The sequence below is a fragment of the Ambystoma mexicanum genome, chromosome 5q, assembly GCF_040938575.1.
Source record: "Ambystoma mexicanum isolate Mex_15411 chromosome 5q, UKY_AmexF1_1, whole genome shotgun sequence".
Taxonomy (NCBI): domain Eukaryota; kingdom Metazoa; phylum Chordata; class Amphibia; order Caudata; family Ambystomatidae; genus Ambystoma; species Ambystoma mexicanum.
Genome location: NC_090933.1, coordinates 886,724,516 through 886,750,739, shown reverse-complemented (window position 1 = coordinate 886,750,739; position 26,224 = coordinate 886,724,516). Strand labels below are relative to the sequence as shown.

The window sequence follows — 26,224 nt, the reverse complement described above, 5'->3', positions numbered from 1 at the left end:
TATCTCAAAAACAAAGACTATGCTTTTGACGAAACCAAAATCAAAACAACAACCATATTTTAACATCAATGGAATAAGACTGGAAAATGTGACAACATTCAAATATCTCGGCATCACTATCAACCAATCAAAGACAGAAGCAGATTGGTTGGATAAAGTGGAACAGAAGGCTCAAGCACTGGCACGACAGGGTTGCATCCTCCATAGGAAATTTGGAAAATTTTCATTTAAACCAATAATTGCGTACTACAGGCAAAAATACATTCCAATAATAACATATGGAACTGAAACAATGATGAATGCAGAAGAAGTAAATTGGGTGAAATTCGAGTCAACATTCTGGCGCAAGATTCTAACTCTCTCTCAATCGTATCCCATGCCGAGAATACGATACGAATTAGCAACCCAATCCATCGGATCCATGGTACGCTGTAAACGACTGGATATCTATCGCAAACTACTGTCGGACGACAAGACCCCTGCAATCCAAATCTTGAAAACCAACCTAAACACCTTAAATAACACAGTACTAGAAAAATGGAAAAAATCAATCGCCAAAGAAATGGACCAGGAAGAGATATCTGAAGAACTCTTAATCATGCGTCCTCAATACGCCAAAACAAAATTACTACAGAACGATTGGATCAAAACCATCGAACAGAAAAACACCTACAAGCAGACGCTGCAATGCAACAAAGATAACAGAAAATTACACGAACCACAGCCATATCTGCTATCATTTCCTGACTCAACCATCAGATCAATATTCTTAAGAATCCGTTTGAATATCTTACCAACAAACTCCTATTTGGCCACAACAAAACAGATTTCAAAAGCACAAGACTACTGCCGCTTCTGTGAAATCGAAACTATACCAGAAACCATATACCACCTGGTTATGGAGTGTCTGTCTCTTGCATCTCAACGCAAGCAATTTGGCTCCCACTTTGACATGGCCTCACAACAGATGAATACAGATGAAAGATGGGCTGCTATTCTCAGTGGAAAGAATGACAAATATATATACACAGTTGTCCTCTTTCTCTCCAGCATCCTTGATCTCAATGTAAGAAAACCCTAAAGCACAACAGATCTCGGCTTCCTCTTTTCCCCCTTGTCACTGTCTTTCACACTTTTTCTATATTCTTCACGAATCACAATGATGGAAAAGTTTGATACCAAACTAAAACATCAAAAAAAATAAAATAAAAAATAAAGATGGTTTCGAAGGGATTGTGTCCTCCGACGTATTCCTCATCTTAGATATCTCCTTCCAGCTCTGCTGGCCTCGGAAAATTTTTTCTCTCTAGAGGGCGCTGCGCGTCGACGTCCTCCGAGTCGATGTCCCTCGACAGCCGCCGTGTCGACGTCATCCTGCCTATAAAGGCCACGCGCAGCGTCTGTTGCTCAGTTCCGTTTTTCCACGCTTACTCAGTGCCTCGGAATACCGTTGCTCAGTTCTTGTCAGATTAATCCTATTTACCTCGAGTTATTCGATCCGTACTCGATGGCTTCCTCGTCGGAACCGACAACTCCTCGATCCGGCTTCAAAAAATGCCGAGATTGTGGGAAAAAGATGTCGCTGACTGACCCTCACAGAGTTTGTCTGTGGTGTTTGGGAGCTGAACACCATTGTTCGGAATGCGAGGACTGTATGTCCATGACAGCTAAGGCCCTGAAGAAGCGTAGGGGGAAGCTGGAGAAAGGTAAGACTTTTAAAGCTTCTTCTTCGTCGACGAAGTCGAGACACTCGTCTCCTCGTCACCATTCGCGCTCCAGGTCTCGGAGTGGGTCCCATCACTCCTCGAGATCGAAGCACTCGAAGAGGAGACGTCGAAGATCCCCTTCTCCGTCTTCCTCTGTTTCGCCAAAAAGAATCCCTTGCCCCACGAAACATAGTTCCCGGGCTGAATGGGAGGAATTCCGCAAAAATATGATGAGCGTCTTCGAGAAAGTGGCCTCGACCCCCTCGAAGACTGCCGAGAGCGATGCTCTGGTCGAAAGACCCGAAGGTCAAAAACGCCGCGAGTAGCAGTACCCGGGGAAGGAAACCTCTCGAGCGCGTCTCGAACCCTCGAGTAGGACTATGACCTCCAAACCTTCCTCGAAGGTTCCGTCGACGCCGAGGTCGGTGTCTTCGACGCCGTTGTCGAAGGGACCTTCGACACACGGGTCTGTCGACTCGACGCCAGCTTTCGACACCGGCGTCGACACCAAGAAAAGTCACGGTCTCGACACACCCAGCGACTATCCCCAGGTCCTCGATGGCGATGGCTTCGAGATTGTCGAGTAGAATCCCAATTCTGTCGAGGTCATCGAGGCCTCCGCCTTTGTTTTCGACGCCACGCTCGAAGCCTTCAACGTCGGCGTCGACGACATCGACGTTTTCGAGGCCGATAATGACAAGTTCGGCACCCTCTGCCTTGGATATGGGATTTACTCCCTTTATGAGTTCAGAACATTGAGAACTATGTCCTCAATTTTGGAAGAGGGTGAATTGTCTGAACAGGAAGACACATTTGAGTTGCAGGGACCTGTAACCCCAATTAGAGAGGAATTTTCCTCTGAAGAACGCAGGTTAAAGGATCTTCATGATTCTTTACATGAGGCAAGTGGGTTAGACACTTCCCCTGAGGTGGAGTTTGCTAGGCCAGACCCGGGGGAGCATGCTGAAACCCCCTATAGAGCCTTGATGGCCAGGATCACAGAGTTCATGGGGGGTGGTCTGCACCTTCACAATCTTTCCAACAAGATGACCTCACGGATATTCTTGACAAAGGCCCACAGGAGGATCCTGTGGTGCCTTTTCATAAAGCTCTTCAGAGGAAGATCATGAGAAACTGGGAAACCTCAGATGTCGTACCAGCAGTAAATGAAAAACTTCTACAGACCCAGAGTGTTTGTCTAAACACCCATCCCCAGAAAGTCTGGCGGTACAGGCAGCATCCTCTACCAATGTCAAGACGGCTTATCCTACCGTCCCACAGGACAGGGACGATAAAAAATATGATGCTATGGCAAAGAAAGTCTTTTCAGCATGTAGCATGGCGTTAAAATCTGTTAGTGCTACTTGCACCCTTGCTAGGTTCAGCCATACACTTTGGGAGTGTGCTTCTACAGCGGCTGACTGCATCCCGGAGGGAGAAGAAAGGGATGCGTTCCTGAATATTATACAGGACGGTAAAGACGCTATGTGCGAATCCCTCCAGACGGGCATTGCTTCGGCTGACAGTATCAGCAGAGCAATGGCGGCAAGTACATCAACCAGGAGATTCGCTTGGTTGAGAAAGTCCGGTTTTGCCCCAGATGTGCAAGCCAGGCTCTTGAACATGCCATTCGATGGCTCTTCTTTGTTCGGTAAAAAGGCGGATGACAGTTTAGAGAAACTGCAAACTTCAAAAGCAGCAGCAAAATCTCTAGGAGCTGCAATCCGTCAGACTCCTTTTCGTCCCACAGGAACCTCTGCGAGGGGCAAGTCCTTTCGCTTCTACTCCGCATTCGGAAGAGGTAGAGGACGACCGGCTCAAAGGGGACAAAGAAGAACTACCCGAGGTGGACGGGGTAGATATTCAAAAGCCGCAGCAACAGCAGGTGCCTCTTTACCATCGGCATCTGCATCAGCCGCCCCAAAACCACTCTGAGGACTTCCCTCGCAGGACACCTGTAGGAGGCAGGTTAACTCAACATCTGGCGGTATGGCAGGCTATCACGTCAGATGCTTGGGCATTGGAAACAGTTGCCCAAGGTTACTGCCTGCCTTTCCTACGTATACCTCAGAGTCATCCACCGGGGATCAGCTCTCAGAAAGCTCCAGATCCGCTCCTCTTGCAGGAAATTTTGGACCTGCTAGAGAAAGGTGCCATAGAACCGGTACCTGTAGCGGAGAGGAACAAGGGCTGGTACTCCCCTTACTTTCTCATTCCAAAGAAAGACGGAGGACTGAGACCCATCTTGGACTTGCGAGAATTGAACAAATTCCTCAGAAAAGACAAATTCAAGATGGTCACTCTTTCTCAGATCCTCCAGGCCCTTCAGTTCCAGGACTGGTTGGTATCTCCGGACCTTCAGGACGCTTATTTCCATGTGCCTATCCATCTCAAACACAGGAAATACCTGAGGTTCGCAATTGGCAACTCTCACTATCAATTTCGAGTGCTGCCATTTGGGCTGACCTCCGCCCGAGGGTCTTCACCAGGTTAATGTTGGTAGTGGCTGCAAGTCTAAGAAGGGAAGGGATTCACGTCTACCCCTACCTGGACGATTGGTTGATCAGGGCTGTTTCTTCGGAACAAGCTCAGATCCAGCTAAATCACGTGTGCCACTTCCTTCACAGACTGGGCTTCTCCCTCAATTTAAAGAAGTCACAAATGATACCATTGCAGAGACTCCAGTTCATAGGAACGATCCTGGACACTTCCCTGGGAAAAGCCTCGCCACCAGAGGTGAGGGCTCAAGATATTCTACAGATGGTTACAAAGTTCCAACATGCCCAACGTCTCCCAGCCTTCGAATTTTTGAGGTTGCTAGGCCTCATGGCATCCTGCATTTTCCTAGTGCCAGAGGCTCGCCTGAGAATGAGATCCCTCCAATGGGCACTGAGGACTCAGTGGTCACAATTCTCAGGGAGAATGACAGATCTTCTTCAGGTTCCCGACAGAGTAGCTCGAGACCTTCAGTGGTGGGCCTGTCAGGAGAACATTCTGAAAGGAGAACAGTTTTGGCAACCCTGGCCGGAGATAACAGTAGTCACGGATGCCTCACTCACGGGGTGGGGAGCCCACGCCAACGACTTGACCATCAGCGGTCGTTGGTCTCCATCGGAGTCCAGACTACATATCAACCTGTTAGAGCTGCGAGCCATCAGACTTGCGCTGAAGGCGTTCCTGCCAGCTGTACAAGGGAAGAACGTCCTGATAATGACGGACAACACGGTGGCCATGCATTACCTCAACAAAAGAGGAGGCGTATGATCACTACCCCTGTGCAGAGAGGCGATGCAGCTCTGGTTTTGGGCAATCCAAGAAGGAATCTCTCTATCGGCAGTTCACCTAGCCGGAGAGAAGAACTTGACAGCGGACGCTCTGAGCAGGCAGAACACCGTCTCCCACGAGTGGGAGCTAGCTCAGGAAGTCCTTCAAGAGATCTTCGCCCTTTGGGGAACCCCTCAGGTAGATCTGTTCGCCACCAGCCTAAACAGGAAATGCGACCTGTTCTGCTCAAGGGAATTTCCCCCGAGAGGAGCTCTGGGAGACGCGTTCATAGTGGACTGGGAGTTTCCGCTTCTGTACGCGTTCCCACCGGTCCCTGTCATTCCTCAAATGATCAGGAGGTTGAGAAGATTCCGGAGAACCATGATCCTAATTGCCCCGGATTGGGCCAGGAGAACGTGGTACCCGGACCTTCTAGACTTGTCCATCTGCCCTCCAATTCGACTTCCACTCAGAGAGAACCTACTCTCACAGAAGGGAGGTCGGGTTCTCCATCCAGACATCAAAACCCTCAACCTTTACGCTTGGCTTCTGAAAGGCTGAGGTACAAGGATTGGGACCTCCCTGATGATGTTATGGAGGTGTTGCTTTCGGCAAGGAGGCCAGCAACAAAGTCTTTATACCGCTGCCGTTGGAACAGATTTTGCAGCTGGTGTAGAGAACAGAATATCGACCCTTTTTCATGTGGTACACCAATGGTTTTGTCCTTCCTACTATATTTGGCAAATTCAGGCCTTCAAGTTGGCACCATTAAGGGCTATCTCGCAGCGCTATCCATCTTTAAGCGCACTGCGGAAGAACCATCCTATTTCAAATTACCCTTGGTAATACAGTTTCTAAAGGGGCTAACCAATGTTTATCCCCCAAGACCATTCCAAGTTCCCCTATGGGACTTAAACTTAGTACTAACTTTTCTGATGGGCACACCTTTCGAACCACTCCATTCTTGTTTAAGATTCCTTACCCTTAAAACTGTTTTATTAATAGCACTTATTTCTGCTAGAAGGGTGAGCGAACTACAAGCTCTTTCTTGTAAACCCCCTCACACAATATTTCACAAAGACAAAGTTGTCCTGCAAGTGAAGCCTAATTTCCTCCCAAAGGTGGTTTCTGAATTCCATATCACTCAGAAGATTACCCTACCATCTTTCTATCCTCCTCCTCACCCGGGGAAAGAGGAAGAGAGGTTACACAGGCTAGACCCTAGAAGGGCTTTAAGTTTTTACATCAGTAGACTAGCCAGGATAAGACAGGCAGACCAGCTGTTTGTAGGTTACGCAGGTCACAAGCTGGGGTTACCAATAACTAAGCAGACCAGTATTCCTCATCGACCCTCCCATCCATCCCCGCAGTTCTACTTCCCTTGTTGTTGCAGCTTACGCTCCTTCAGGGTGATTAGTTTAGTCCAGAAAGTATTATTGTGGGCTACAAAACGGAACTGAGCAACGGACGCTGCGCGCGGCCTTTATAGGCAGGATGACGTCGATACGGCGGCTGTCGAGGGACATCGACTCGGAGGACGTCGACGCGCAGTGCCCTCTAGAGAGAGAAAAAAAATTTTCCGAGGCCAGCAGAGCTGGAAGGAGATATCTAAGATGAGGAATACGTCGGAGGAACATCCCGTCGAAAGAACGTTACAAGGTAAGAAGTAACTTGTTCTTCTATGAGGGTGAAAAAAAACCCATAGACATTAAACACAAAAAATAGCCTAGAACACACATAGCACACATGCCTAAGAGTGGGAAAAAGAGTCTCACTCTTAGCAGGAGAAAAAAATAAACCCCTCAAATCTAGCAAAGCTGCTGGGGGACTCTATAGGTGAGGGAAATTAGTCATAGAATGAGAATTCTCCCTAACATGCTGGACCTTCAGGATGCCCATTTCCAGTTGAATGTGCTCCCTTTTGGGTTGACCTCCGCACCCAGGGTTTTTTACCAAGCTGATGGCAGTGGTGGCAGCCAATCTCAGGAGATCTGGGTCTTGTGTTCTGATGCTTAGATGACTGGTTTATCCGAGGTCGCTCCCCAGAGCAGGTTTTGAGGCATCTCAAGGAAACTTTCCCTTTGTTACAAGACTTGGATTCTCCTTGATTTTACAGAAATCGTAGATCTCACCAGCGCAGAAACTCCAATTAATTGGAGCGGTCATGGACACATGGGAAGGGAATTCTCCCTCCCGAGGTAAGAGTCGCCAATGTGTCGTCCGTCTTTTCCAGAGATCCAGAGGTATCTGCTTTCCTGCGTCTGTTGGGCCTCATGGCGTCCTGTATAATCCTAGTGCCACAGGCTAGGCTCTTGGTGAGCTCCCCAAAAACCAACAAAATATGTCCCCACAGGTTGTAATCTATCGGTGATGCGATATACCTATTACCTATGCACACCTCATTCTCTCTAACCAAGAAAAGCTAAAATGTTTTGCACCAAGCTGTTTCAACTTAAATTAAAGGATCACTACTATCTGAGTGGACAACTCCTTAATTCCAGATGGTGTCCTGGTATTATCTATCTATACAAACTAGCATCTTACATGCATATAATAATACAATTAATGTTACTATCAGAAATCATTTACTTTAATTTTGTCACTTAACTAGATATAAAATCTAACCATAGACTTCAAAAATGTTTTTCATTATTTAATAAAAAACATAAAACAATCTTTTATACATGAGCCTCAGCAACATTTTGCAAACTATTTGGCAATGTTTTCTTAGAATGGGCTCAACTTTAAATGCATAACATATTACAAACAAATCAACAGCATCTGAGTAAATCATAAACCATAAAGCACAATAATGATTGAAAACAAATGAGACAAAAGCAAGAAAGGCTATAAAGTTAGAAGAAACAAAGAGAAAGGAACAAACTTTCCATTTAAGCAAAAACACTGAGTATCACAGAAGTTAAATTCTTCTCCTATGTCAAAAAGGTGTTATAAGAGTACTCAGTTTCCACCCCATTTCAGTTATGGAAGTCCACGAATATATATTCCAAGGGTGCCAAAGAAGGAGAATTCCCAGTTATTATTCTTTGTAGGGTTTAAAGATAGATGGCTGGTATCAGTTTAGTTCATATATTCACACTTGCCAATCGTTTCTTACAGTACTAACCTGCATGGCTTCTCGGGAGCCAGTGGTTGTAGTACTTGGGTGAAATGTTGGATGTACTGTCGAGGCCTGTTAACGACCTGGCTTGGTGGAACAGGTTGGCAGGAGAGACATTCTGGGCACCGTGGTCGGAGGCGCATGTAGTCATGGACGCTTCACTGAAGCGTTGGGGGGCTCATTGCAGCCCCAAGCAGGTCAGCAGCCACTGGTCCCAGAACGAGAAAGCTTGTCATATCCATCTGCTGGAGTTGCGACCACTCAGACTAGCGCGGACAGAGTTTGCGCCTCCTAGTTCTGACAAACAATACAGCGGCCGTGCACTACCTCAACCAACGCGGAGGAGTGAGGTCACTGCCCCTGTGGAGGGAGGCAATGTAACTATGGTTCTGGATTATGGAGAACAAGAGCTCAGCCTCTGCTGCCCATCCGGCAGGGTTGGAGAATGGGCTAGCAGGCCCTCTGAGCAGTCAGAGCTCGGTCACCCACAAGTAGGAGCTATGCCCAGAGGTTGTTGCAGAGATCTTCACTCAGTGGGGCACCCCGACGGAGGACCGGTTTGCGTCAAAGGACAACACGAAATGCGAACAGTTCTGCTCGCTGACATTTCCCCTCCGGGGTCATTGAAGGACATGTTCTTGGTGGAGTGGGCTTTGCACCTCCACTATGCATTCCCACCGTTTCCAGTCATCCCATGGGTTCTTAGGAGGTTGAGGAGGCTCAGGGCTTGCCTGATCCTGATCACCCCGGACTGGGCAAGGAGGGCATGGTACCTGGACCTCCTGGAACTGGCCATATGCCCACCTCTCCGGCTCCCTTGGAGGCCGTACTTCTTGTCTAAGACTGGAGTCAAGGTACTTCACCCAAACACGGAACCTCTCAATCTGCAGATGTAGCTTGTGAGAGGCTAAGGTACGGAGACTGGGACCTGGACGATAATGTATTTGAGCTATTGTTGGCTGCACATATGCCGTCCACTAGGTTGCTGTACGCTTACAGATAGAGAAAGTTTGTGGCATGGTTTAAGGCAAAGGGAGGAGACCCTGTGTTGTGTCCCACCTCCATGGTGATGGAGTTTTTGTTGGCCTTAGTCAAATCAGGCCTACAAGTGGGTACGGTAAAGGGTTACCTGGCGGCAGTCCTTTCTTTGTTTAAAAGTACTCCTGAATAAGGTTTGTTTTTTACCATTCCATTGGTGGCCCAGTTCCTTAAGGGCCTTGTAAATTATTTTCCTCCCTCGCTTTTTGCAGTCCCTGTTTGGGATTTGAACATGATTCTGACCTTTTTAATGGTGGCTTAGTTTCAGCCTTTATATTACACTTCCATCAGACTTCTCACCTTGAAGACCGCCTTTTTGGCTTGACTCAGCAGAGTCTTAAACAGAGATAGCTGAATCCTCAAAAGTGCGGTTTGGTAAAAGCGCTTCGATTTTCGCACCCACGAGGGACTCTGTGTACTACATGGGCTGGCTCTACAATGTGAGAGTTCATAAATATTATGGGGCAATATTTCTTACTGGGCACGATGGGCTGGATTGGGCTAGAGCAGCATCTCATGTGTATAGCTTTTTGGTGCCAATCTCGCTTGCAAGACTGGTCCGTGTGTTGCACTCTCTTGAAAGCCGGCATTTCTGAACATTTACAGAGTAAAGGGATCCCTGAAGTTTTTTCCAAAGGCGCCTCAGGATTCCACTTGAGTCAGAGTATAGATCTTCTTGCATTCTTCCCTCCACCCCACCCATCTTAAGTATGAGGAGATGCTCCACAGGCTGGATCCTAAGAGGGCGCTGAGTTTTTATTTGGCCAGAATGTACTCCTTCAGGAGAGATGATCAACAGTTCATTGCATTTTCGCAATCCAGAGTGGGGCAGGCTGTTAGAAAACAGAGGATCTCCTCATAGATAGTGTTATGCATCTCAGAGTGCTACCAGAACGCGGGCAAAGAGGTACCTTTAGGGCTCAGGGCCGACTCATGCAGAGGTATTGCAGCCTCTTTGCCCCTTCCAGATGGGAGTGCCAGAAAGGGACATTTGTTGGGTGACGACGTGGTCTTTGTAACACAAGTATGCCAAGCATTACAGCTTAGAGATTGCCAGGGGGGCCGATGCACGTTTTGGAAAAGCGGTCCTTCAATGTTTCTTGGTGTGACTTCCATTGCCCCACCATCGTGGACACTGCTTTGAGAGTCTATCAAGAGGAAGAATCTGTAGGAGAATACAATCCACTGAAGGAAAACATATACAAATAATATTCTTTCCATGGATTCTTCTCACATATTCCTCATCTCCCTTGCAGCCTACCCCGCTTGGCAGTTCATGAGTCTTATGTGATCTGTTGTCTAGGTGCAGATGACGGGAGGAAGGTATTTATTTAAAAGAAAATATTCTAATTGGTTACCCAAGTTGACCTTTTTTTCTGGTTCATTCCTCACCTAAAAAAACAGACAAGAGGTTGATTGGTATTGCAATTTTAGAGGGTTAGTTCATTTGGCCTTTTTCATTGGTGCACGTTTCCTCTCAAAGGCTGAGCCCGGGGGAGAAAAAAGGTGGGGAACCCAGGTAAATGGGCGTAGTGCCTCCTTTTAGTACGGCAATCAATGTCTTGTGTGGAGTCAAGGAGTGGCAGAGCCAAGCATGAGGGAGTCGAGAGACTAAGTCGAGCCGCACTATGTCCCCTATTCTCCAGCATGGGGTCTGCCATGGATTCACATGCTCATGAATATTCTTTCTGATGTCACTATTGATCTCGAAGGGGCAGTGATGTGGGTCTTATTAGCCAATGCACCTGGGGAATAATGTGCGTGAAATGCAGACTTTGGATTTGGTGCATCCAAAGAACTATGTTCATCCAGGCATAACATGTTCCAGGGGAACACAACTGTCTTGCAGACTCCCTCAGCCGAGTCCTAATAACGGATCACAAGTGGGAATTCAACACTAGTCTAGTGCACTCTAACAGGTTTTGTGGCTAACTAGTGAGCTCTGCTATCAGTCCATAAATCCTTACCAATATCCTGGCCCTAACTGCAAAACTACAAACCTGCTGATTCTGCTGTGACTGCTGGATCGCCTGCTTGCCCTGAGGAGAGTAACTGAGAGCGGCGCTGGGGTGTGGACGGCGATCGTGTTACAGCCACATCAGCTGCTTAACCCATATGCAGGGATGTCGCCTGACCCGGGGTGAAGAGGAGCTAGCCGAGAGACGCGCATTCCCGCTGCGACTAAAGGATCGACCTTCCGGCTCAGATGGGAGAAGCAGAGGGAGGAAACAGGGTCAGGCGGTAACCACATTGTGCCCCTCCATAAACTGCCAAACCGCGACTAGGTGCAGATGCTCCCCCCAGGCGTAGGGGAGTCGGCTGTGAGAGGTGCGCACTCGGGACCCAGGAGACTGTTTAAGTCTTGTGAGCCTGGGCCTTGGTAGCCAAGCCTCTGTGTGAAGGGTGGGGACAGGAGACAGCATGGGCTAATCTCGCCAGCCAACCGTAAGTTCCAGTGAGTCAGCCGTTGGAGCCTTCCCGGAGCACAACGGAGTGAGAGAGGTTTCCATGGCCGGTTCAACACTCGCCGGTGTTGCGTTGCGCAGCAGTCGACTGCCTCCCTCTGGCTTTAAACCACAACTGATTGGCAGCGACAGAGGTTCGGCGGTCCCTTGCAGACTCCTGGGAGAGCTGGGTGCCTCACTGCCTATAGGGGACCCGCAACTATATTACCCTCTGCATCCATGTGGCCTGCGTAGCAATTTTGGGAAAGACGGAGAAGCATCAGGGCAAGCTCTCCTTTGACAAGAATAGCTACAAAAAAAGGTCTGGTGGAAGAGATAACACTGCAGGTCCATCAGACACCCGGTCTGTGGCTAGGGACCCTGCTGCTGCCACACTTGAAATGAAGGTGATGTTTATCCAGCTGAAGGCCGGCATCGAGACGATTGACGCAAGCTCGATCCACCGACCTACATGGGGGAATCACCTCAAATCCTGCCTCGATAAGCATGGTGACAGACCGGACACGGAGGAAGAGAGAATCTAGAGGGTAGAAGTTGCAGAAATTAAATTCTCCTCCTCTGATTCAACTCGTGACAGAGAGCAGGTTCATTGGGGCTATACATTGAATCTTTGTTGAAGGAGTTGTTCGGATCAGGCACCTTCTCGGCAATGTTCCTAGTTGAGAACGTGCTATTGCAGCTTGTCATATGTATACCATACTTGTTGGGAAAGACATTTTTGGGCGGTGGGATATGCACCGACTGGCTGCATTTGTCAGTGAGTGGGGGTGGTGTGGTGTGGTTGGTTGGTTAGGAAGAGTTTTGTTAAGTAAGCCTAGAATGCTGTGGGGTACACCAACAATACAGTAGACACTTTGGGAGGGGGAAAGCAGGGTAATGGAGTTGGGGAAAATCTTCTCATTTTGCAGTTTCAGCGCTGTGGCCACTGGGAATGTGGAGCAGGAGATGGTTGGGGAATTTGTGTCCGAGACTCAATGATCTAGGCCATGAACAACTAGCGTGTCATTGATAGTCTGACATGAAACATTGGAGGACTAAACCACCGGATCAAAGCCAGGAAGTCTTACTTTGTCTGTCACTCTATGCAGTAAAGGTGGCATTCCTACAGGAAAACCACCTGACCCTCAAAAGTGAATCCTGATTCGCGAAGCAATGGGGCTGCCATAGATATTTCTCCTCTTACTCAACGCATGCCAGAAGGGTTGCAACTTTAATACATCCCTCTCTTATCTTTAGACTTGCCCATACTTGCACCAACCTTGTTGCCCAGTCACTGATGGTGGCAGGATCCATTGAAGTTCAAAATGTCAAGCTGGTTAACTCGAACGCTCCCATCACATACTCCCTGTAATATTATGAGTCGACATCTAGCAGGCTGCTGAGATTTGCTGATTCCATGAGGATCTGGGTGCACTGACCTGAATGCTGTACGTGACAACAGAGTCTCCACGGTCCCTTGTTCACTCACTGGTACCGCTACTGTGGCTATACAGTTGTGTAGGCTATATGGGATCTCGGACGCATGGAGGACGCTCCACCCACAATTACATTTACATTTCATTCTTCAGTACGCAACTTCTTGTGCATTGACTACATGTTTCCTTAGCACTCATGGGCTGGATGGAGAACTGCTCTATATTGCTGCAAACCCTCTGACCACTACCCTGTCCGTCAGGCTCCATCTGTCCACAGAATGCACCCCGTACAACCATTGGCGATTTAAGCCAGACTCCCTGACTGATTGTCATGCTCACCAACAGGACTCGTCCTCACACACATATCCCATCTAGGGCCAGGGAAACTGATAAGGAGACAAGCTGGACGTCTTTATGGCGTGCCTGGCGTTCATTGTGGCCATGGATCTGGTCTGTTTTAAGGTTTGGAAGGACCTTCCAAGATGGCCGCTCCAAAGACCCTTCCTGGGTCCTAACAAGATGGCCGACAGTCTGGCCATTGGAATCCCTGTGATTTGCCTGCCCAGCTCGCATGGGTGGGTGGCTATATAAACCACACCCATGCATGTAGTTCTGCTTCGCGTTGAACTGCATTCGCAGGATGACGCTTACCGCAGGTCCACTGGCACAATCCTGCAAGAAAAAGACAAGAAGTTAAAGTGGATCACAGCAGAGAGTTTCCAGTCATTAGAATACTTACCATCATCGTTCATGCGCACTCACGCAGCCGCCTCCATCTACTGATGCATGCTCGGAGTAACGCGCTGAGCTGTGCTGTCCAGTTAAAGCATCGAATGAAAAAGGATCGAATGCAAAAGGATTGACACAATAGGGCCGAAAACAAAAGGATCGATTTTTTTTAAATTATATATATATATTTTTTGGTTTTCGTATAGGTAGAAAAAATGGTTTTTACCAAAAAAACTGGGGTTGGGGGGGGGGGCCACCCCCCCCCCCCCCAAAAGTTAAAAAAAATAAAATTTCGATCCTTTTTGTTTTCGGTACTTTTGAGTCGATCCTTTGACCATTCGACCCTTTTTTTTCGATAATTTAACCTATAACCCTCAGCTGCATCTCCTGGTCCCAAGCTTCTAATCGTGCCACAGCATCTCACGACTCTGGAGCTCCTGAATCGCACCTGCAAGGATAAGAGAACTCATTAAAGTAAGCAAGAAAGGAGTGCAGCAGCATTTTTGCAGCACACCGGACCGAACATCTATTTAGACACGCGCTTGCATACAGTCTGCAACAACGTGTTCCCCATAGCAGATTGACTCCATTTGGTCTCGGGGAGACGGTCATTCCTCTTAGGGACATTACAAAGGCTACAACAAACTCACCAGAAACCAGTAAAAGGCCACAGCCAAGGCATCTGAACCATTAGGAAACCACAGCAACATCAGTTGAAATATACTAAAAGGCCACAGCAGGCCTGGGTCTAAAGACCAGTGAAGTAACTGGTGAAGACACTGATCAAGCAGAACAGCAATAACCGAAAAAACAGACAGCACCAGCAGACAAGGTGCATAGAGAATAAGCGCCCCTGCGGCTGACAGCAGGAAGGAGTGCGCCACATTGAAAATCCTCAGGTGAGCCTAACCCCCACTGGAAGGGAATCGGGGGAGGGATCAGGGGGTGCGCATACAGTAGAGTAAGACACACGGCTAACATACATGCTCTACCTCTAGGAAGGAGTCCGCAAGGTAGCAGATCCTCATATAACAGCCTGTGCAGCATTTCCAGAAGCCAGAGGTTCCGAGTGCTCCCGCAGAGACAAGGTAAGCATTACACTGATGTGGTCTATGCTTAGTGAGCTAGAGGGCGTGATAATTCCTTTTTTGAGGCAACGGAAATCTGTCAACTCCCAGCTGGTGTTGTGGGACTTTTTCAAATGTTCATTTGAGGCATCTCCATATCAAAGGAATTCTGAGTCTCGGAACCATAATGAGGGAGCTGAATCGACACGAGGATGAGATTAAGGAGTTGGACTTGGAACACGCCCGAACAGGTAGCCTCAAGATACTGGCCCAGCTGCGTCAGGCAGCTCTTCCATGAGATGACAGGTTGCATTTCTGGGGTGACGGTACACTACGGTGAGGAAGACTTTCCTGGGAAATTCCTTGCGAGACAATACCTCCTCATAATGGCCATAACTGGGAAAGACAACACCACTTACATGAAAACACAAGAGCATCATTGAAGCTTTTGTGAAGTAATACACCAAGCTGTATTCGTCCACCACTGTTATGAATGACGCATGGACGGGGGTCAGTATCTCAACTCCATAGGGATGCATAGGTTAGATTGCTGGACCCCTACTGCTCAATGAAATCTATAAAACTGTTTGAATTATTGGGGAGGGACTGTCCCTCGATCCATGAGTTGGGCTGCTAAATATAGTACAGGGCATACCCATGCATGCCCGGAAGCTCACTGGCCTATTGCTTGTTGCCTGAAAATGCATTGCCAGGCTATGGAATAGCGAACTTGATCCTACCACCAAGCAGTGGCTTCTGGTAGTTTCCCTATGCTATGATACAGAATATGAATATGGACGAACCCAGCCACCAAGGGACATCTGGGCACTATACAAGAACTATCTACTTAAAAGACCTGCGCAAGAGTAAGGTGCCGAGCCGTAGGGCAGCGGCTCAGATGCTGCCTAAAATAGTGATTAATGTATCATGATACTATGATATAAGTCATTGATAATGCGCCTGTACACAAGTGTTTCTAGGTGTGACAAGACAAGGTAGGGAAACAGATGAAGGACGAAACAACAATCTTACTAGGCGTTGTCATTCAGATCGTGCAAGAGCGGTGGGGAGAGAAATGCCGAGGGGAGGGGGAAGCACCATCAGGGCCGCATTCCTCTGAGTAAGTATAGCCGGGGACTGTAGGGTTACAGATAAAACCCCTAAGTGCGCAGTAGGCCCGGAGGCAGTGCAGGTACTAACAGGTCGTGGAGGACCCTGGTGCCCAATGGACTCTGAGGGTAGCCAGGCATCCATTCAGCGCAGCAGATAGGTGGGTCAGCAAGGGGGAGCAAAAGAGAAAGCAGAAGAGAAAAGGAAGGTCTTGAGCTGCTTCCGGAACCTGAGGTGGTCCTGCTCGAATTTGAGAGGCGCAGGGAGGCCATTCCAGACGGAGGCCCCAGCAGAGGAGACATATCTACCTCTCATTCTCTGCCTGGAGAAGCATCTGACAATCAGAGAGTTGGAGGTAGCTGAGCGAAGGGCTCGAGAAGGAAGGTGTTTAGGAAGGGAGTCTGATTTAGGATGGTCCCCAGCCCAGGAAACCTTGTGGGCAATGCAGAGGGTCCTGAGTTTGATCCTTGCAGCCACCGGGAGCCAGTGGAGAGATTTCAGGGCTTGAGAGATACGATCCCTGGGCTTGAGGCCAAGGACAAGTCTTGCAGTCCTGTTCTGGATTAGTTGCAGGGGCAGAGAGTAGAGGAACGCAGATTGAGAAAGAGGCTGTTGCAGTAATCCAGCCTAGAGAGAACCAGGTCTCTGAAGACAGTGAGCTTCTGGGGGAAAGTAAGAAAAGTAAGAATGCCTCTGAGGAGGTGCAGCTGATAGTGGGACTTCTTAGAGAGGTCTGTGATGTGAGGAGAGGAGGAGAGAGTGGAGTCAAAGATGGCCCCAAGGTTTTTTGCCTCACTGGAAGAGCAAGGAGAGGGCCCGAGTAGGGCAGTCAGAATGTGATAGGGAAAGTGGGAGCAGGGGTCCCCATTAGAAGGATCTCGGTCTTACTGGCATTGAGGCAGAGATCTTTGGAGGCGCACCACTCCCGAATCGTGTATATACAGTCAGGAATGAGCGAAAGAGAAGAGTAGGCAGAGGGGAGCCAAGGAGAGCCGAGTGTCATCCGCATAACACTGAAAGTTAGAGGAAAAAGTAGAGATGAGGTAGGACAAAGGGGCCAAATAGACGATGAAAAGCCAGGGTGGGAGGTTGGAGCCCTGGGGAACACCAGATGTGTAGAGAGAGGTGGTGGAGATAAAGGACCCCATTTCGAACAGATAGGGGCCGGTCCAGGAGGAAGGAGGTTAACCATGCAAGGGCCTGATCTGAGATGCCCAGGCTCTCGCAGAAACGGTTGATCAGGATGGCATGATTGACCATGTCAAAAGCAGAGGAAAGATCCAGAAGGATGTAGACAGAAGGAAGGCTAGAGTCGAGATTAGCGAGCAGATCTTCACCGGTGTTCAGGAGAGCGGTTTCTGTGCCTCTGGCTGCTCTGAATCCAAACTGATGGTCATGGAGACAACCAACAGATTCAGTGTGGAGAGTAAGCTGGGAGATGGCCAGCTTTTCCAGGAGTTTGGCCAGGAAAGGATTGATAGAGATCAAGCGTTGGGTTGCCAGACAGGTAGGATCAGCGGAAGGTTTCTAAAGGAGGTGATACACAGGGGAGTGCTTAAGGGGGAGGGGAAAGTTCCAGTGGCAAAAGAGTGATTGCAGAAATCAGCCAAGGCTGGAGCGAGGGTGTCGATGTGGTCCTGGATGGTTCTGGAGGAGCATGGGAGAACCTGCTTGGATGACACTTTCATGGATAGGACTTGTCTAGAAACATCATTAGGAGTGATCATAGAGAAAGAGGCGAAAGGAGGAGAGGGAGAGGAAAGAGAGGAGAGACCGGACAGGATGTCCTGAGTCATAGTGGTGAAGTGAGTAGCCAGACCCGTGCAAAGGGCCTGGGAGGGGACAGGCCCTTTACCTCAATGTAGGGGACAGGCCCCAACCTCAATGTAGTACAAATCCTCCCTTTATTGTATGTTCTGTTGCATCCTAGCATTCTTTAATTAATGTAATGTTTGTTCTCACGTGTTTTTTAACAAAAAAGATAAATATTTTTTTTTTTTAAATGTGACCTATTTGCAAGAAGAAAAAGACAAAACTTTGTATCCTGGTGCAACCAAAAATAAAATAATTAATCCCATAGCTTGCTCTGCCACAGATGTGGTAATATACCTTATGTAGCTATTAGATTCAGGTCTTGTCATGAAACATGTCCCAAGTCTTCAGGGCCAAACCAGCCATCCCAAGTTGCAGGCTTCCATTGGGGCTCTAAAGACCACAAAACGTTATCAGAAGCTCGCCTGGAGCCAGTCCTGGCACCTTTGGCACCAGGCTCATACTATTTGACCACATGGAATGAGGTTCTAGTGAACATGGAGGCACACATAGCCCAGTCCTGAAGAACTGAGCTATGCAGTCTAGTTTCTAGGGTGTGGCTGGGCTTGGAACTACTTTACCTGGGACTACTTTACCTGGGCTATATAAACCACACCCAAGAGCAGAACACGCTTCGTGTTATTCTGCACTCCTGCAGCGTAACGCTCACCGTGCCAGCTCTGCTCCTGCTTACCTGGACTTGATCTTCATCAGGAACCACGGACATTCAGCACCTGTTGAAGAAGGGAGAAAACAAGAACAACATTAGTAGAGTTCTTACCTGAGAGAAGCAGTCTTTCCAATTCCATCCGAATAGCTCTCTCTCCTGCCGCTCCTTAGAACCACCACGCTTGCAGAAAGGAGACGAGAAGGGAGAACGAAAACGTACCCGCAGGCATCAGTCATCACAGGATTCCATCGAAGCGGTCCACACGGTCGCTGCTCCAGAGCATCACTACACCTGCAGAGGAAGGAAAAAGAGACATCAGGTTAGCCGCACAATAGAAAAATACCCATTTTAAAATACATTCCTACGCCGCGCTCACGCGCTAACACCTACCTGCATAAGTACTGTTCTGCGCCGGTTTTAGAAGTCTATTGCTTAACCTGGCATCTCCAAGACCGCACCTGCAAAATAATGACAATAGTGAAACTTTGGCACCAAGAAGAAACACTTTAAGCAAAAACTGTTACCAAGAACCAATTGGTACCAAGACTTACGGAGTCACAGCTGGTCTGCATTCCACTTACAGGCCGTAGGATCAGTGAAGGAACTAGATCCAGTGAAAGTGCCTAATAACATTAAAGCGCCCCTGCATTCAGACACAGGACGGAAAGTCCATTGTCAAGATACCTAAGGTGAGACATAAGCACATAGGGAAGTGGTTGGAGGTTTGAGGGAGGTGGGAGTCTTGCCCATTCTATGCAGCAAGTTAACTTCCCTGTTCATCATTTTAGGATAGCGCCCAAGCATGAGTGAAGCAGTGGGATAGGAAGAGACGCGCGTAGATGTTCACCGCTCAGTTTCGCGCAACGCCCCCGTGGAGACCAGGTGAGCGTAACAGGTCTAGTTTGTAATTCACCTAAGGTACATTTCTGGTTTTAGGAGCTTATCCCGCACCATAACAGAAAATAGCATGGTGGAGAATAGCTGTAGTTAAAGCCTTCATGGAAGGTGTCAAACACATCTATCCTCCAGTGTCTCCTCCCACCAGGATGGGATTTAAACACAGTACTCTTACAGATTATGAGCCCACTTCTTTTCCAGGGTGACCCCTTCCCAGGTGAACAGGAGACTGCAGCCGTACCTGATCCTGACCCTCGGGTCGGCTATATGATGGAGGACCACTTGGGATTGAGGCGACCCTCAGGGGTATAGCATGGCATCGTCAGCTGGAAACACAAATTTCCCCTCCATGTCTCATGCGTTTATGGCTTATTGTGCTAGCTTCCATCGCCTATAAATCTTGTTGATGATGTGATGAATCCAATTGAGTCATCACGGATTCTCCGGTGGGAACCTCCTCACATGTGGCCAGCAGGTGGCAGCTGCTACCTGATCCTGACCCTGGGGGTGGTTACATGAGGGGGGGGATCACATGTGAGGAGACAACAGGGAGATGTTATGGCTTTATTGGAGGAGTCGGTGTCCTCCTACCCCCTTTCCCATGAGAAAGACCCCTTGAACCCCAGGACCTTAATGGCCTATTGTCCGCTAACGATTCCCCTGTAGAGGAAGTCAAGAAACCTTTTCTCTACATCATTCTAGTCAGGCTCCCCACCTTTCACCCAAAAACTCACAACTCACACATAACACCTCTTCTTCTTTGTGCCGTTTTGCGAAGACCATGAGAAAAACCATCCGGGAGTTAAGAGCCCAAAGAAAGTTATGGACTTCAACTCCCATAACCACTCGTGTACTGAGACGAGGAAGAGGACAAGGGAGTTTGTGCGGAGGGACAGCAGCTCATAGTTTATCATGCAGACTAGTTGTTTTTCCAAACTTGCAATGAGCGGGACATTTAAAAATGGCAACTGCACTATGAAGAAGAGCAGAGGTGCAGCGAGCAGTGCAGCAAAATAGGATGTTGCCATTGATGCCAGGGCTCCTGAATGCGAAGCACACCGATGTAGCTGGCAGAGCAGAAGATGCTGTTGGGAACAGAAGCGGAACGATTTGTGCGAGCAAGAAGGGCCGTGGAGACGCCAGGAGCAGATAAGAATCTCCTGGAGGATTGGTCGTTCAGTGAGGCAGCAGACTTCACCCCGGGCTGAGCAGGTGAGCTGGCGTGTGACCGCGGAGCTGTGCTGGTGCTGGGAAAGTGTCTGCACACCCCTGCCTGGAAGGCAGAGGAAGAAGCCATAACACACAAGCGCGAGCGAGGTCGGAAATGCTGGAGCAGATCGGTGAGTCTGCCCAAAGCAGCTGGGGACCCTGGGTCTTTCCAACAACTGTGCCAACAGGTGATTGAATGGTACAAGATTGCTAATGCAGAAAATATACAAAGGTAAAGTTCCATAAGAAGAATGTTTGTATGCAGACAAGACAAAGCATAACCGCAAACAACAAGCAAATACAAATATCAGAGACAGCTAAAGTTGAGTTTAAGAACTGTGAAACACATAGGAAGTCCTGACGGTTTGAGTATACTAGGCAGTTGAGATTGTGGCAGGTGAGTACCCCAGGCAGTTGAAAGTTGTATTAAGATTCCCGGCAGGAGAGTATACCAGGTAATCTCCGGAGAGACAAGAACTTTTATGGAAATACTGTTGCAGAACATTTTGCTTAAACATAACTTTTTGGTTAAACAAGAATTTTTTGAGTCCAGTAATGACGCCAAGGAACTGTTAGCTAAAGATACATTTTGCCATCCTGTTTAAGAATCCTGGGAAAGGTGACAGTCCTCTGGATCCAAGAGTCTTTACCTTTGGGAATGTTATTGTTGGAGACGTTCTTAGAGACCTTCTTACACTTTTTGGGTTTGAACACTTTTTCTAACATTAAGTTGAAGACGTTTCCTTGCACCTTTCGTTATTTGTTTATAATTGTGAGGGTCAGGATAGATTGTTTTGTACAAAAAGACGGCTTTTCAGTTACTGGCATCCTGACACAGACCAGTCCGTAGTTTTAGTTTCTAGGTAGGGAAGTTCCTCTTTAGAAAAGGTCTAGAAAGGCATTTATGGCATAACAATATCTACACTTGAGAATACAAAAACCTTGTGTCTGTCTTCACTTCTGACCCTTCAGAGTAATATGCCCATAACTGTTTTTCATTTCCACATATATGGAGGTACTGGGACGAGGTAGAGGAATGTAGCAATGAAGCTGTCTAAGACCAAGAATACAATGAAACGGTATAGCCTCTGGAAGGTGCGCCACCTTTCCGGGAAGCTTAAATTCACCCAAGCTGACAGAGGTGAAGGAGATCAGGAATGGGAAGGAAATGTGCCGGAGACGGAAGACGCGCAAGCTGGAGATAGGCCAGTCAGCACACTGCAACCCAATATGGCAGGGAGAGCGGTGCTGGAGAAAATCCTGCCAGCGTGAGGGGAAAGTGAATGACAAGCGCCACGCCACCAGAAAGCGAATGGCAGCAGAAGAAGAGTGGATCACTGGGTTGCTTGAAGGTGAATTCAGGTACACACTGATAAGAAAAGAGATGCTAAGTGAAGCCGTAAATAGTTTAAAGGTGCTTCGAAACAGACTGGGAACAGGTCTTTGGTCCCATATGTAAGAAAAGGGAACTAAGTAATTGAGTACAGAAAGCGAAGAGAACTGTGTTAAACAAGAGTTTTCCAAATTGATATTGGGCAAATATTACTTTATGGACAAGAATAAAGAAAGCTGCATAGAAGTCCTGGCAGGAGAGTATACCAGGCAAAGTCAGGTATTTGAAAGAGACTGCAAGTCCGAAGCTTGGGGAAATACCTACAGGACCTGGCATGGAAGTATACCAGGCAAAGGCAAATTCCCAAGTATGAGAGTGAAGTATCCAAGGAAATGTCCTGATAGGAGGGTGCCAGGCAAAGTTAACTTTATTAAAGTGAAAGCAAACAACATAAAGAAACCCCAAGGAAAACTAATTTTCCTGGCAGGGGTGTATAGCAGCATCCTTCAGGACTGGAACTCGCCTTTGAGTTGCATAATTTCTTTTTGGAAAAGGGAATCGTAAGGAAGATGCATGCCCTTAAAATTTACTGATTTACTTTGAACTGTTTCTGTTGTGGAAAGAAACATGGGGAAGGGAGTCATTCCCATGAAGTGAACTGTTTGTACTGTTGGAGCAAACCAGGGGCGTGGGGGGAGAGTTATCCCTGAATCTGTGAACCATGTTCATTTCGAACGTTTTGATAGTTTGCCATTTCTTTTGACCTTGAACATTTGTGCCCTTACCAAGCCAGAGAAAATACCCTTGGCGCCTTTTAGTTACTTTTGAAGTGTGAGGGCTAGGATAGAATTTCAGACACAGGACATTTCATTTTGGACATCTTGACACTGGATAAATCCTTGGTTTTGGTTGAAGTAGAGAAATACCTCCCTGCGTAGGGACAGTCAGGCATTTTTCAAACCTTTGTATTATTTCAAAAAACATCTATAGCAATCACTGAATCCTCTATGTTCGCGTCTCATTCCTGGTTTATCACAACACCGTTTGAGCCAATGCATAAAGCCCTGTTAAGATAACTCACTTATAAAAGTGCCTTTCATTATTGTTATCATTTCAATCAGAAGAATCAGTGTCTTACAAGCCCCATCAGTAACTGAGCCATTTCTAGCAATACATAAGCATAAGATAGTGTTCAGAACACACCTAAGATTTTCACCGAAATGCAGGTCTAAATTCTATGTCAATTAGTCTATTGAATTATGAGATTTCTTTCAAAATGCACTGAGTAGAGGAGTAAAAGCTCTGCACACGCTTGATGCTCATAGAGCTGTTATGTAGCTAGACAGAATGAAAGGAATACCAAAACAGATCAATTTTTCACATTGCTGGCATCCGGAAGAGTAGGCGATGCTGTCACTAAAGCAACAATTACAAGGTGGATTGTCGGGTGTATTTAAGTGGGCTATTTTATAGCAAACAAAACACTTCCATTTACTCCTAGATCACATTCCACCAGATGTACAGAGGCAACATTAGCTTTCCTTGCTAATATCACTTTATAAGCAATTTGCAAAGCAGCAACATGGAGTTCAAAACTATTTTTACACATTATTGTGTTGACACACAATCAGTTGAAACTAAGCTTAACATATTCTTATGTCTTGGGTCCTGATGCCCCAGGGTATGGCGCGCACTATAAATAAAATAAACAAAACAAACCCCTGTCAGCACCCAGTTTAAAATTCGAAAACACAGCATGTAATCTGCACCAACCACTAGATGGCGACCTATGCAAAGCATGTGATCCTAAGCCGATGCAAGCCACAGGGAGATTATTACTGGTAAGTAATATTTGCCATATATACAATATGTTCCATGTTATAATATTTCTAGTCACCATTTGTCCATTGCTTGCTACTGTGTTATCGCCTTTCTGAATCCCACCTGAATTTTAAACTGCTGTCCCACCAAGTATGTAGTTACCTGATAATTCTTACCCAGTTTCCCATTAGTCTTGTTTCAGTTGCCAGGGCTAAAATATCATTTGTCTTGGCAGTGCTGGGGTTCTTAAAAGTAAAGAACGTGCAGATGATCGCGTTACTACAAAATTGTTTTAAATAGTGGTACACTTTAAGACGTTTGCATGTACTGCTCTGATTTAAATCACTTATTTTAGTGATGTTTTAAAGTACTGTTTTTTTAAATGATTACTCTGCCTGTATTTATTGTTTGTTTTAGATTGGTTCTGCCTCGCTCCATTGCACAATTGATGAGAAGAGGTTAGCTGGCTACTGTCAAGCCTGTGGAGTCTTGGCATTCTCTTCTGAAATTCCTTCTCTTCAAGCAACACCATATAGTGTAATTCATAACTCTCTGAGATCTGGAAATTTACAAGTAAGGAACTGAAGCGCACGTCGCTTACTTTTAGATTTGAGCCATTCCTGCAGATCCTGTCAAATGGAGACATCCAATTTGATGCTCAATTCGCCATGTTCAGGCTCAGTTGGTCCAACATAAATTGCTGTTGATTTTTCCAAGTCACAGGTTGCTGTCCCTCTTCATTTGTAAGCAACTCTCATATCCTTACTAAACGCTGCTCCCTGTGTGTAGGAAATCATGCCGCTGGGCTGTGATGTACACCCCATCTTTTTTATTTCTAAGCCCCTTTCCTCTGTAAGAAGATCCTTTTCCTGTCTAAACCCTACCCCTTACTATGCCCAGCCCACTTATTCTAAGGTGTCACTGCCTGACCACAAATCTGAGACATGTGCCCGTTCCTGTTTTGGAAGTGATCACAAAGTTAATCCATAACACATGCCCTCGGAAAATGTATTTCCTGCCCCTTCCTAGTAAGGCCCCACCTGGGACCTAACCCCAACTTTTGTAAGTCATACTTTTATAGCCAGGAAGGGACGTACGTAGTCATAACCAAAAGCTCCCTTTTTTTCGAAGTGATGCCAATGAAGGGTTCCAGAATACTTAAGCCACTGCCTGATCAATCGCCACCCTAGTCGCCACTAAAACAAAATTCCTCTACCTTAAATCCGCAACATTAGAGCATCCTGACAAATTTCTCGATTAAGTCTCAATAATCCCAGGTCAGATGCACAGCATACACAAGGCTTATCATATTATTGCAATGATGGGGAATGTGAAATTAATTAGAGCCTGTTTAATATACAGAAATGTGTCTGTTTTAGTTTTATACAAAATATATCTTAAATACATTTGCATTAAGCAAGCAGCTCACACTTTCAACATCTACTTTATCAGAATGGAAAAACAGATACCTCAAACACATGTGGCATGGTCCTTCAACACAAGGCAGAAAAAAATCTGTTTATGAAATGGATGGGATAAAATATTTTTTCCAGACATAAGGGACCCTTTTTGTAGAGATTATTTTTCACGGCCCAGGTTCAGGAGATAGTCTTCAAAATTCTCCAGTGGGGCACGTTTTTCAGAAGAAGGCGTTTGAGACTTTGAATGGAGTTATAAAAGAACTGAGCTGGGAATCTTTCGGGTAGCATCGGTTTTAAAGTCAGTCTTTTAATATTTCCAACAGGAACTCCTTGTTCGTCATTACCCACAAGAGGCTGTGATATTTAACTCTGCCAAAGCCCGTTTGACTATGCCCTTCGTCTTGTAGTGGTTTCTGGCTATCTTGGAGTGTGTTTATGACTCTGAATGTTCATATATGCTGGAATCTTGCAAGACGGAAGATAAACTCCCCATTTTCATTCTAAAAGGCGGTATCCCTAACCGCATATTAGTTAGCGATTTCTTCCTGTAGCAGTGAGTACTCAAGTGAATGGTGTTGGGAATACTTTGGTCATTTAGAGCTTTTAGAATCTGCCATTTGTAACCTCGTTTTGTTTACTGCCTACTTGTCACAAGTAATATATTTCTGAGTAAATGGTAATGTAGAGGTGGACTTTATCATGCTGAGATAAATCGTGCCAGCCTAGAACCTACTGTGTTTCAAAGTTCAGGTATAGCGTGGCTGTTTTTCGAATAGCCCGTTCATCATGAATAAGGACACCCTAATTGTTTTAGCTGCTGCAGGTTTTCTTAACTTTGTAGAATGTACCGAGATTCCTGTGATGAGAATATTGACTGAAGGTGCATTCCTTCTCATGTTCTTTAGGTTTACCTTTTTCTCATTTATTTGGAGTTTTATGAGGCTCCAACACGCTGAGAGTGACACTTCAAAGCACCTTGGAGAACCGTTACAAGACATATTGTACTTTACAGAGTTATGACATACATATGCAAGAGTAGACAACGTGGGATGGGTTTACAAGCACCAGCAGTCTTCAGTTCAGTGATATCAGGGATCTGCATTGGGAGGGTGGATTTTGCAATGTGTGGGTAATGCTTTTGCCAAG

The 26,224-nt window shown here is 46.8% G+C and overlaps 1 protein-coding gene across 2 annotated transcripts in view; it reads left to right on the top strand.

Annotated features, from left to right (window-relative positions):
• Positions 1-26,224, top strand: part of INTS8 (integrator complex subunit 8) — a 2,196,017-nt gene that overhangs the window by 675,305 nt on the left and 1,494,488 nt on the right. For both annotated transcript variants that reach the window (XM_069621379.1, XM_069621380.1), the window contains exon 9: positions 24,075-24,230. In XM_069621379.1, the coding sequence (XP_069477480.1) occupies positions 24,075-24,230 (156 nt within the window). The remainder of the gene's footprint in view (positions 1-24,074; positions 24,231-26,224) is intronic.